Source organism: Leucopleurus acutus (genome assembly GCF_964270905.1).
Source record: "Leucopleurus acutus genome assembly, chromosome: 17".
NCBI lineage: Eukaryota > Metazoa > Chordata > Mammalia > Artiodactyla > Delphinidae > Leucopleurus > Leucopleurus acutus.
In genome coordinates, this window is record NC_139159.1 from 53,181,463 (window position 1) to 53,194,153 (window position 12,691).

A 12,691-nucleotide genomic window follows, 5' to 3' on the forward strand; every position below is an offset into this window, starting at 1 on the left:
TGTTGCATCTGCACACCAAAAACATAAATTTGCTTCACTGTGGAGAAACTTTCTTTAATCATTTTATGCTTTGATTTTTAAAAAGATTTCTTATCAATAGTAGCAATCCTGACATAGTTACTTCAGGCATAGCTCCCTTACATACCAAAGGACTCCTATCACCTTATGTACTCAGAGGCACTACAAGGAAAGGGAAATCAAGAAATATACCAGGCCTTCCATACTTTTTTTTTCATTGGTCTATGCCTGTTGAACTTATCTATCAAATGCGCTTTAAAGTTTGATGTACTTGACAAGTACCCAAGTGTCCAGTGGTATAGTCTAAAGCAGTGCCTACCACAGTAAGCCTGAAATAACTTTGAAGCCTGTTTTATTTTTAAGGTTCATGTGAATTTTGCATTTATCTTCTTAATTTATCTGATGTACCTAAAAAACTTTTAAAATTCTTATCATGAAATAAAAATGATGCTACAGTAATACAGATCAGTTTTATCCTATCACCAGGTACCATAGCACATAACTACACCCCTCAGGCTTTATTACCCTCGACCCCAAATACCAACTTCAGTAGGCACTCTACTAGAATCCTCTGAAAGTTTTAGGTTTCAGCTTGTCACATGTGTTGAGTGTACCAGTCTTGCTGCTTGATGACATGCCTCAAAAGTAGAACTTTTGAAGTTAAAATTGCTTATTGTACCACTTCCTTTGGGTTGACATTCCACTCCTTTTGGGATAAGAGCTGGCAGAAAAAGTTTTCAATTTTTTTTCATCTCTAAAGTTAATTTTATACCACTTGTAGTGCAGTATCTCTCATACTCCAGACCTACTAATTAAAACATCCAGTGGTCAAAACAACTAAGAAATTGACTTTATTAAATTAGCTTTAATTGATTTATTTAAAAGTTTACCTCCCAGGCTTATGTTTGTTGGTTAAATTTTAAAATACAAGTTTAGTAAGATTTTATCCCCAGGTTTATCCTTGTTGATTAAATTTTAAAATATGGATTTACTAAAATTACATGCCCATAGTAAATTATATAATGTATTAGTGCTTTTCATTTTTAAAAGCAATGATTGTTATTAGAAGATTACTCTGGTTTACTTCTTACTTCTTACACTTGCCAAAGTATTGATAAAAATATGTTCCATTCAGTGTTTGGTTTCTGATATGACTTGTTCATTTTTAGGTGCTTGACATGACTCACATTTTCTCAAATAATCAAAGCTTTCATTTAAGTGAAAGTGTAAGTGTAAATATATTGGCTGCTTATTAAATAAACCTGTACAAAGGTTTTGTAGTTACTCCAAGTATTTTAGAATCTGCTTTCTGGCGTAGATAATTTTGTAACTCATTTATAGGATCTTCCCATTTTGACATTAATTTTTAATGTTCTCCATTTTAATTATATAAATGTAATATATTTAACCTAATCTTAGCAATTTAGGCTATAAAATTTATCATATTATATCCTTATTGATTTGGCTTTCCACTAGGATGTGGTAATCATCATGTGGAATCAGTTCTGTTTTCTTAGTTGTCACTAATTAATTAGAGTTATTGCTGTGGATGTTTATTAGGTTTCTCAGAGAAGACTAACAGTTTGGTATTGCTGCAACTTCTAAGAAGCACCAGTATCAGGAGGCTTCAATTGTTTGATTAATGTTTTACTTCTTAAGCTGCCAGACAATGAGTATTCTGGTGTTCATTTTCTTAAACACATGGGTTGTTTTTTTGTTTCATTTTGTTTTTTAAATTAAAGCACAAGTAATGCCAAAATTAAAATTGAGTCAATATATAAAACAAAATTCCTGATCTCTTAGCCTAGCCTGAAAAATCCATGCAGAATTGATTTTGTTCAAAATGAAAGTAGTCTCTATCTCTAAGTCACTAAGTAGAGGTCACATTTCTCAGATAAAAGCAATTAAAGAAGAATATACTTTTTTTTACATTGATCTAATCACATAGGATTACAAATCATAATGCCAAAGAAATTTAGTAAATATGAAAAATTCATAAATCAAAAGCATTAAAACCAATTAGAATTTATGAGTTAATACAAATTGTCTTATATAATATTTCTGTATTGACTATTTTTTAAACCTCTTTATTGAGGTATGATTGATATACAAAAAGCTGTGCATATTTAATATATACAACTTGATGAGTTTGGAGACAAGTGTATATCCATGCAACCATCACCACAATCTATGCCGTAAACACTCGTCTCCAGAAGTTTCTTCTCACCTCTTTATAGTTATTATTTTGTAATAAGAACACTTAACATAAGATTTACCTTCTTAGCAAATTTTCAAGTATATAGTACAGTATTATTATAGGCACTGTGCTGTAGAGTAGGTCTCTAGTTCTAGGCTATTATGTTTTTTCATATTAGCATTTAGCACCCAGGAGTCATTATGGTCTGTTTTGACTATTACTGATGTTAACTACCTCAGGAAAGTATTGAACCAATGCTTTGCTTTCCCTATTAATAATCTAAGTTACTAGCCAAAAGCTATAGACTATAAAATTTCTATTAAAGCACAAAATGTCTAATTGATATTGTGAGAAGGGATGAATGAATGACAGACTATTTTATGATTTTAAAAATTAAAATATTACTTTAAATATTGAGTAGGTAGATAATGTATTATTGCTTCTAGTAGACCACTCCCAACTTAGAGGATATCAGATATAAGGTAATTCAGCAATTTCAGCCCTGATAAAGAAAGTAAAGGAAAAAAATTAAGTTGAATATGTGAATTATGAGAACAGATTATGTTCAACCTTAAACTGGTTATGTTTTTAAAAGTGCTTCATTTTATAGCCTGCCATTTTACATTTTTAATGCTAAATTGACATCTGCTTCAAGCCCTGGGGTGTCTAGACAAATTTAAATGACCTAGCATTATGTTTTCTGAGTATTATGAAAAAAGAAAGGGCAAGAAGGAGATTTACTGAGCTCATTTTATGTCTGCTAGGTAGGTATTGTATTTATTAAATGGAAGCATTTGGCTTCAAGAAACAGAAAATCACACTTAAAATAGCTTAGACCAGTTGATTTTTCTTTTTCAATTGAGGTATAAATAACATATAACATATTAGTTTCAGGTGTACAGCATTATGATTTGATATATATACTGTGAAATGATCACCACAGTAAATCTAGTTAATCTTTTTTGTGATAAAGACTTTTAAGATCTATTTATTCTCTTAGCAACTTTCAAATATATAATGCAGTATTATTAATTATATTCACCATGCTATATATTATATCCTCATGACTTACTTTATAATTGGAGGTTTGTACCTTTGAGCTCCCCTTCACTTATTTTGCCCTCCCCAATGCCACCCCCCACCCCCCTGGCAACCACCAATCTGTTTCCTTTATCTATGAGCTTCATTTTTTGTTGTTGTTTTAAATTCCACATATAAATGAGGTCATATGATATTTGTCTTTCTCTGTCTGACTTATTTCACTTAGCTAATGAACTCAGGGTCCATCCATGTTGTCTCAGATGGCAAGATTTCAGTCTTTTCCTGTTTTTGTTTTTGTTTTTGTTTTTGCCTACGTAGTATTCCACTGTGTATCTATACCACATTTGCTTCATCCATTCATCCATTGATGGACACTTAAGTTGTTCCCATATCTTGGCTATTGTAAATAATGCTGCAGTGAACATGGCAGTGCATGTATCTTTTAAAATTTATGTTTTCATTCTTCAGATAAATACCCAGGAGTAGAATTGCTAGATCATATGGTAGTTCTATTTTTAATTTTGGGGGGAACCTCAAAAAATATACTGTTTTCCATGGTAGCTACACCTATTTACAATCCCACCAATAGTGCATAAGGGTTTCCCTTTTCTCCTTTTTCTCGCCAATGCTTGTTATATCTTGTCTTTTTGATAATAGCCATTCTGACCGGTGTGAAGTGATATCTCATTGTAGTTTAGTTGTTTTTCAAAGTGTGGTCCCTAGACCACAACCAGCAGCAATAGTATCTCTGAATTTGTTTAAAAAGTACAGGGAATTCCCTGATGGTCCAGTGGTTGGGACTCTCTGCTCAGGGCCCAGGTTCAATCCCTGCTCAGGGAACTAAAATACCACAAGCCGCAGCGCAGCCAAAAAAAAAAAAAAAATTAAAAAATACACATTCTCAGGCACCATTGCAGTCGGCTTATCAGAAACTGGTTTTGGAGCCCAGTATTCTGTTTTAACAAATGTTCCAAGTGATTCTGGTGTAGGTTAAATTTGAGACCCACTGGTTTAGATCTTTAAGAACCCATCCTGTCTAGGCATGGAGCCAGCCTTCTCAGAAACACATGGCTGAAAAGATACCTTAGCAAAATCAAAACTGTATTAGGAAGAAGGTGTGGAGATGTATGCTGAGTAAGACAACCAATGAAATAGGCTATCCTTTGCATGGTGCATGTGTGTATATTTTTAAAAATCTCATTTAAACCACATTTTGGTATGCATATATTTCTAATTCTAGAAAATTCGTCTGGAAGTAATGATAGGTTTTCAAAAGAGCACCCCACTACCACCGAATTATCTAATGCTGTTGGTGTGTGCAGAGGGAGTGCAGGGATGGGGGTTGGCGACCACAGTTCACTATGTATATAATTGAACTAAAGCTGGTGTGGAGATGGGTATAGTGTGCCTACAAGGGACTGTGGGAGAGAGATCTTAGGGTAAGTGTGGTGGAGCTGGTGGGGGAGTTAGGGGGGTGACTGGTATGAGTGGCACGGCAGGGTGGATATTCATCAGGGGGTGTGCTGTGTCTTGTGCATGCACATGCTGGAATGTGCAGGAAGGAGATGGGGGGGTGTGGGTATGGTGCAGCGTTGTGTATACTAGAAAGGTAGCTGTGTGTGTGTGAAGGGTGGCATTGTGTGCACAGCTTTGTGTGTACACACAACAAGGTAAAGGGGGAGGAGCAGTCTTAGCTTAAAATGGAAGAACTATTCAGTGTATCATATGGCATTGATATTCTAGTTAAAATTGAGGTAATCTAGGTGATTATAGTTTATAGTCATAATAATATTTAATCTTAAAAATTCACTTATATTCAGGATACCCCTGGTTAGTGAAGTATACATAGGCATAGTAAATATAAGTACTTTTTCAAGAAACTAGATGTTAGAAAATGCAGTTTAAAAATGGACTGTGTTAATACTAAAAGGAATTTTCAGATCACACTGAATATCTGTATAGGCTTTATTTGTAGTAGATTGGCTTCATTTTTACATAGTCATTCTAAAAGTTTGAGGATTGAAGGGTCCTCAAAGGATGTTTTACTGCTTAAAAAATACATGTAAGATGAAATTTTATAGGACTCTTAGATGTAAATAAGGAACAGAATTTTATGACTGTATGAGCAAATAGTAAAATGTTAATTGAAATCATTTGTGTACTTTGGGAGGGACTCTGGAAACTGTACTGATTACTTTTTTATGACTGGGTTATTTTTAGTATATTTCTTAGTGTACTGGTATTTGGAAATACATGCTCTGTATCTTTAAGCTTTTGAATCCTTTCTCTGCACATTTGGGTACAGTGCAACCGAACTTAAACATGGGAAATCCTCTCTTCCCTCCCCAGCTTTACAGTCTCCACTCAGGACTATCTTTGCAATGGATACTACTTAGTGATTAGCTCTCTGTCTTGTCAATCAAATCTTTGTCTCCAGCAAACTGTTTTGTCACTGTAGTAGGGCTCTTGTGCTAGAAATGTATTTTTGACAGAGGAAGAATGCTTTCTAAAACAGTTCTTAGGAGATTTGATGTAACTTAATTTGCCCTGGAAAGGAAATGTCTCGTCTCTGGTATGGGAAAAAGGGGAGAAGGCATCAACCAATTAGTCAAAAATATACTCTGGTAAATCTTAGTCGATGATTTCAGTTTCTATATTTATTAGTCTTTGTATGGTGACATTCTGAAAAATTGTATAATTTAAAAGTTTAAGTATAGAGAATATTTATAGAATACAAAATTGTATGATTATAAAAGCATACCTTAATTTAAGCTATTTCTGCTAATCATAAATATCTTCAAAAAGGAAATGAATAAGGTACTGTAATTTTAGTTTGTGGAAGTGTTTTGGTTTTCGTGTTCTACATCAACAGGAAGTTATCAAACCTTTATTACTGCCTTAATTTTTAATTTAACTTTGTAGGAAAATATTTGGAATTTTTGTTTTGCTTAAAAATAAATTTAGTAGAACTATCTTAGTGAATTAACTTTAATTTTTATTGACTGGATCCCAGACTAAATACATTTATAATTTTGTGTTTTAAGACTAGTATTTTAGCAATCCAAGAAAAGTCTTTCTCAAGCTATCCAAAAAGTTTCAAGCATTGTTGCCTAATACAGAATGATAATGATACTCTATGATGATAAATGATACTCTAATTAAGAAATATCTAACTCAACCTTACTAATTTTAAGAATCCTAGATATTTTTCAGTATAAGTATGTATGCATTATTTGTTAGAAAATGTATTGCCAGTTGTTTTTCTTTGGTAATTTAAGATTATATCTTGCCTTATGAATATTAATTTTATTTTTACTGAGATTATAGATGATTTAAATGAGACTAGACATATACTTAGAACCGGGAGTGACTTTGGAAGATGCCCCCAAAGCAGCTTGCCACCCTTAAATGTTAAAACATGTAAAAATATCAAAATGATTTCCATTGGTGGTGGTGTAATTTGGCTGGAGAGTACTTTTTTATGTCTTTTTATTTTTAAGTTGAATGATTTCAAGTTTTTGTTTATGAAACATCAGCACAGAGTGGTTTAGGCATCTGAAATGATTGGATTTGTTAAAATTCTGATCAGGTTATCAGATTAGCCAATTAACATAGCTTTTTTTTTTTTTAAACCAAGAACAGTGATGCTATGCATGTATTTTTTTGATTTGCAGTTTGAATTAACATTTATCATTAGTTTGCTAATACTGTAATATAGTTTAATTTATTACAAATACAGGCAAAATGTGGATATTTTGAACTTTATAGTTCAAAATATATATATATATTTATATATATATATAGACCAACTTTATATATATATATATAGAGAGAGAGAGAGAGACCAACTTTATAGGTCATTATAATGTACGTCACACACTTACAGTCACCAATTCCTTTTTAACCTCATAGGAAGCTGTTATGTTATTTTTTCAGATATGAGAGTGTGCTTCTCACTGGTCCTCAGCTCTGCGCATAGAGTTTATATATGTTGTTTCACTTAACCTTCACAATAACCTTGCAAAGTCAGTAGTATTACTTCCCATTTTAAAGGTGAAAATTCATATCGAGTGTTTTACTGAACTAAGTTGTCATGGAGCACAGAGACAGCTAGACCCTAGCATATTCATTACCTCGCCAGGATGTCTTTGAGAGTTTTATAAAATGGTACAATACATTATGATGTGTCTTGGTGTGTAGACAAGCGCAAGTCCCAGTTTTCTAGCTGTTTTCCTTGCTTTGGAGTAGAAATCCTAGAAGCTGTAGGGTAGGAGAAAGGCTTAAGGAAATACAAATTAAAATGATAGCAGTTCTTTTACTTGTTTTGTAGATTGAAATTTCCTCTAAGATTCTGCCAGAGAGGGAGCTCTTCCACTTTAAAACTGAAAATAAAAAATAATTTTTCTAGGAGTATAACAAATATTTTAGAACAAATAAAATTTCTCATTTTTGGACTTCGTATTTTGTAACTTCTTACAGTTCTTCATAACTTTACTCAACTGATTAGTAGAATGGTATTACTTAAGTAATAAATAGTCTTATAGCTAGTATTGATATGGCCATATATTTATGTAAACTAGGACAGTTTTCTAAATGCTCAGTAACTGTGTGTTAACCAGAGATAGATTATTTGCATTTTGTAAATGAATTAAAGTCTCAAAGATAATAGGACTAATAGTTAGAATATGCTCCAAAATATATGGAATAAAGTTAACCCTTTGCCAGTTAGCTTAGGTGAGAACCATGTTGATGAAACATGCTTAACTTTATCTTTTCCTTATACGTTTTTTATTGAGGTATAGTTGATTTACAGTATTATATTATTTTCAGGTGTACAACATAGTGATTCAGAATTTTTGTAGATTATAATCCATTGATAATTATTATAAAATACCGGCTATGTTCCCTGTGCTGTACAATATATACTTGTAGCCTATTTATTTTATACATAGTAGTTTCTGCATCCTAAACCCCTACCCCTGTATCACCTCTTTCCACTGATAACCATTAGTTTGTTCTCTATATCTGTGAGTCTGTTTCTTTTTTATTATATTCACTAGTTTATTTTTTAGATTCCACCTATAAGTGATAACATACAGTATTCGTTTGTCTCTAACTTATTTCACTAAGCATAATACCCTCTAGGTTCATCCATGTTGTTGCAAATGGCAAAATTTGGTTTTGCTTTTTATGTTTTTTTGGTTTTTTTTTAATTTTTTTTTTTAAATTTTGTTTTTACTACTACTGAGTAGTAGGCTGTTGTATATGTATATACACCACATTTTTAGGCATTCATCTGTTGATGGACACTTAGGTAACTTCCATATCTTGGTTAAATTGTAAATAATTGTAAATAATGCTGTTAGGAAAATTGGAGTGCATATATCTTTTCTAAGTGTTTTTGTTTTCTTTGGGCATATACCCAGGAATAGAATTGCAGTTCTCTTTGTAGTTCTCTGAGGAACCTCCATTTTGTTTTCCACAATGGCTGCACCAATTTATATTCCCACCAAAAGTGTGCCAGGGTTCCCTTTTCTCCACATCCTTGCCAGCATTTGTTAATTTGTATTCTTTTTGACGATACCCATTTTGACAGGTGTGAGGTGATATCTCATTGTGGTTTTGACTTGCATTTCCCTGATGATTAGCAATGTTGAGCATCTTCTCATGTGCCTGTTGGCCATCTCTAGGTCTTCTGTGGAAAAATGTCTATTCTGGACTTCTGTCCATATTTTAATTGGGTTTTTTGATACTGAGCTATATGAGCTGTTCATGTATTTTGGGTATTAACCACTTATCAGTCATATTATTTGCAAGTGTTTTCTCCCATTCACTAGGCTGTCTTCGTTTTGTCAATGGTTTCCTCTGCTGTGCCAAAGCTTTAAATTTAGTTAGGTCCTGTGTGTTTATTTTTGCTTTTGTTTCCTTTGCCTGAGGAGATGGATCCAAAAAAATAATTCTAAGATTCATGTCAAGTAGTGTTCTGCCTAGTAGTTTTCTTCTAGTAATTTTATGGTTTCTGGTCTTACATTTAGTTCTTTAATCCATTTTGAGTTTATTTTTGTATATGATGTGAGAAAATGTTCTAATTTCATTCTTTTACATGCAGATATCTAGTTTTCCCAGTACCATTTATTGAAGAGACTGTCTATTCCCCACTGTACATTCTTGCCTTCTTAGTCATAGATAAATTGACCATATGTGGGTTAATATTTGTGTTCTCTGTTCTGTTCCATTGATCTATGTGTCTGTTTTTGTGCCACTACCATACTGTATTGATTACTATAGCTTTTTAGTATAATCTGAAGTCAGGGAGTGTGACACCGCCAACTTTGTTCTTCTTTCTCAAGATTGTTTTGGCTATTTGGGGTCTTTGGTGTTTCCATACAAATTTTTAAAATATTTGTTCTAGTTCTCTGAAAAATGCCATTGGAATTTTGATAGGAATTGCATTGAATCTATAGATTGCCTTGGGTAGTATAGTCATTTTAACAATATTAATTCTTTCAATCCATGAACACAGTGTATCTTTCCATCTGTTTGTGTCATCTTCAATTTCTTTCATCAGTGCACTACAGTTTTTCAAGTATAGGACCATTACCTCCTTAGGTAAGGTTATTCCTAAGTATTTTATTATTTTTGATGTGATGGTAAATGAGATTGTTTCCTTAATTTCTCTTTCTGTTAGCTTGTTGTTGGTGTATAGAAATGAAATAGATTGCTGTATATTAATTTAGTATCCTGCAACTTTACCAAATTCATTGATGATCTATAGTAGTCTTTTGGTGGCATCTTAAGGATTTTCTATGTATAGTATCATACCATCTGCAAATAGTGACAGTTTTACTTCTTCCTTTCCAATGTGTATCTCTTTGTTTTTCCCCTTGTTTAATTGCTATAGTTAAGATTTCCAGTACTGTGTTCAATAAAAGTGGCAAGATTGGGCATCCTTGTCTTATTCCTTATCTTAGAGGAAGTGCTTTCAGCTTTTCACCATTGAGTATAATATTAGCTGTGAGCTTCTTGTACCTGGCCTTTATTATGTTATGTTCCCTCTATACCCACTGTCTGGAATGTTTTTATCATAAATGGATGTTGAATTTTGTCAAAAGCTTTTTCTGCATCTATCAAAATGGTCATATGGTTTTTATTTTTCAATTTGTTAATGTGGTATATCACACTGATTGATTTACAGATATTGAGCCATCCTTTCATCCCTGGGATAAATCCCACTTACTCATGGTGTATGATCCTTTTAATGTTTTGTTGGGTTCGGTTTTCTAATATTTTGTTGAGGATTTTTGTACCTATGTTTATCATTGATATTGGCCTGTAATTTTTTTTGTGTGTGATATCTTTGGTTTCAGTATCAGGGTAATGCTGGCCTCATAGAATGAATTCAGAAGTGTTCTTTTCTCTGCAGTGTTTTGGAATACTTTGAGAAGGATGGGTGTTAACTCTTTGCTAAATGTTTGGTACAATTCACCTATTAAGCCGTCTGGTCCTAGACTTTTGTTTGATGGGAACTTTTATTACTAACTCAGTTTCATTACTGGTATTTGGTCTGTTCACATTTTCTCTTTCTTCCCGGTTTATGCTTGGGAGATTGTACATTTGTAGGAATTTGTCCATTTCTTCTAGGTTGTCCATTTTATTGTCATATAGCTGTCCACAGTAATCTGTTATGATTTCTCTTCCTTTTTCATTTCTGATTTTATTGAATTGGGACTTCTCTCTTTTTTTCTTGATGAGTCAGGCTAAAGGTTCATCCGTTTTGTTTATCTTTTCAAAGAACCATCTCTTAGTTTCACTAATCTTTTCTATTTTTTTTTTTAGTCTCCATTTCATTTATTTCTGCTTCTATCTTTATGATTTCTTTCCTTCTACTAACTTTGTGTTTTGTTTATTCTTTTTCTAGTTCTTTTAGGTGTAAGGTTAGGTTGTTTATTGGAGATTTTTCTTGTTTCCTGAGGTAAGCTTGTATCGCTATATACTTCCCTCTTTTAACTGCTTTTGCATCCTTTTGATTTTGGATCATTGTGTTTCATATTCATCTGTCTCCAGGTATTTTTTGATTTCTTCAGTGATCCATTGTTTGTTTAGTAGGATATTGTTTAGCCTCCATACATTTGTATTTTTTTTTGCAGCTTTTTTTCTTGTAGTCGATTTCTAGTCTCATATCACTCTGGTCAGATTAGATGCGTGATATGATTTCAATTTTCTTAAATTTACTGAGGCTTGTTTTGTGGCCTAGCATGTGATGTATCTTGGAAAATGTTTCATTTGCACTTGAAAAGAATGTATACTCTGCTGCTTTTGGATGCAGTATTCCATATATATCTATTAACTTCCTCTGGTCTAATGTGTCATTTAAGGCCAGTGTTTCCTTATTGATATTCTGTCGGGATGATGTAAGTGGGGTGTTAATGGCCTCTGCTATTATTGTGTTACTGTCAGTTTCTTTCTTTATTTCTGTTAATATTTTCTGTGTTAGGTGGTCCTATGTTGGGTGCACATATATTTACAGTTGCTATATCTTCTTCCTGGATTGATCCCTTTATCATTATGTAAGGCCCTTCTTTGTGTCTTGTAACAGCCTTGTTTTAAAGTATTTTGTCTGATAGAAGTAGTGCTACCCTGACTTTCTTTTGATTTCCTTTTGCGTGGCATATGTTTTTCTATCTCCTCATTTTCAGTCTGTGTGTGTCTGACTTCTTAAGACAGCATATATACAGGTCTTGTTTTTGTATGCGTTCAACCACTCCATGACTTTCGATTGGAGCATTTAGTCCATTTACATTTAAAGTAATTATTGATCTGTATGTACTTATTGCCATTTTGTTAATTGTTTTTGCAGTTCTTTTTTGTTCCTTTCTTTTGTTCTCTTCCCTTGTGATTTGATAACTATCTTTAGTGTTACATGCAGATGCCCTTCTCATTTGTGTGTGTGTATCTGTTATAGATTTTTGGTTTGTGGTTACCATGAGGTTTTTATACACACACACACACACACACACACACACACACAGCGAGCAAACAATCTGTATATGTATGTGATTATTTTAAATTGCTGTTCTCTTAATTTCAAATGCATTTCAACAACCCTGCATTTTTACTCTTCTCTCTTCACGTTTACTGTTTTTGACATATTTAACACTTTTTTCTTTTGAGTATCCCTTAAGTGTTTATCATGGATGTAGATGGTTTTACTACTTTTGTCTTTTAACCTTCCTACTAGCTTTTATGCAGTTGATTTACTATCTATTTGCCTTTACCAATGAGCTTTTTTGTTTAGTAATTTTCATGTTTCCAGTTGTGGCCTTTTCTTTTTCACTTAGAGAAGCCCGTTTAACATTTCTTGTAAAGCTGATTTGGTGAACACTTTTACGTTTTGTTTGTCTGTAAAACTTCTAATGTCTCCATCAAATCTGATTG

At 32.9% G+C, this 12,691-nt stretch overlaps 1 protein-coding gene across 8 annotated transcripts in view; it reads left to right on the forward strand.

Moving 5' to 3' along the window:
- Positions 1-12,691, forward strand: part of OXR1 (oxidation resistance 1) — a 459,041-nt gene that overhangs the window by 416,832 nt on the left and 29,518 nt on the right. For 2 of the 8 annotated variants that reach the window (XM_082858885.1, XM_082858886.1), the window contains exon 1: positions 4,848-5,880. The exons of the other annotated variants lie outside the window; for them this stretch is intronic. In XM_082858885.1, the coding sequence (XP_082715011.1) occupies positions 5,815-5,880 (66 nt within the window). In that variant the 5' untranslated portion in view covers positions 4,848-5,814. Of the gene's footprint in view, positions 1-4,847; positions 5,881-12,691 lie in introns of those variants that run through there. 8 annotated transcript variants of the gene reach the window in all.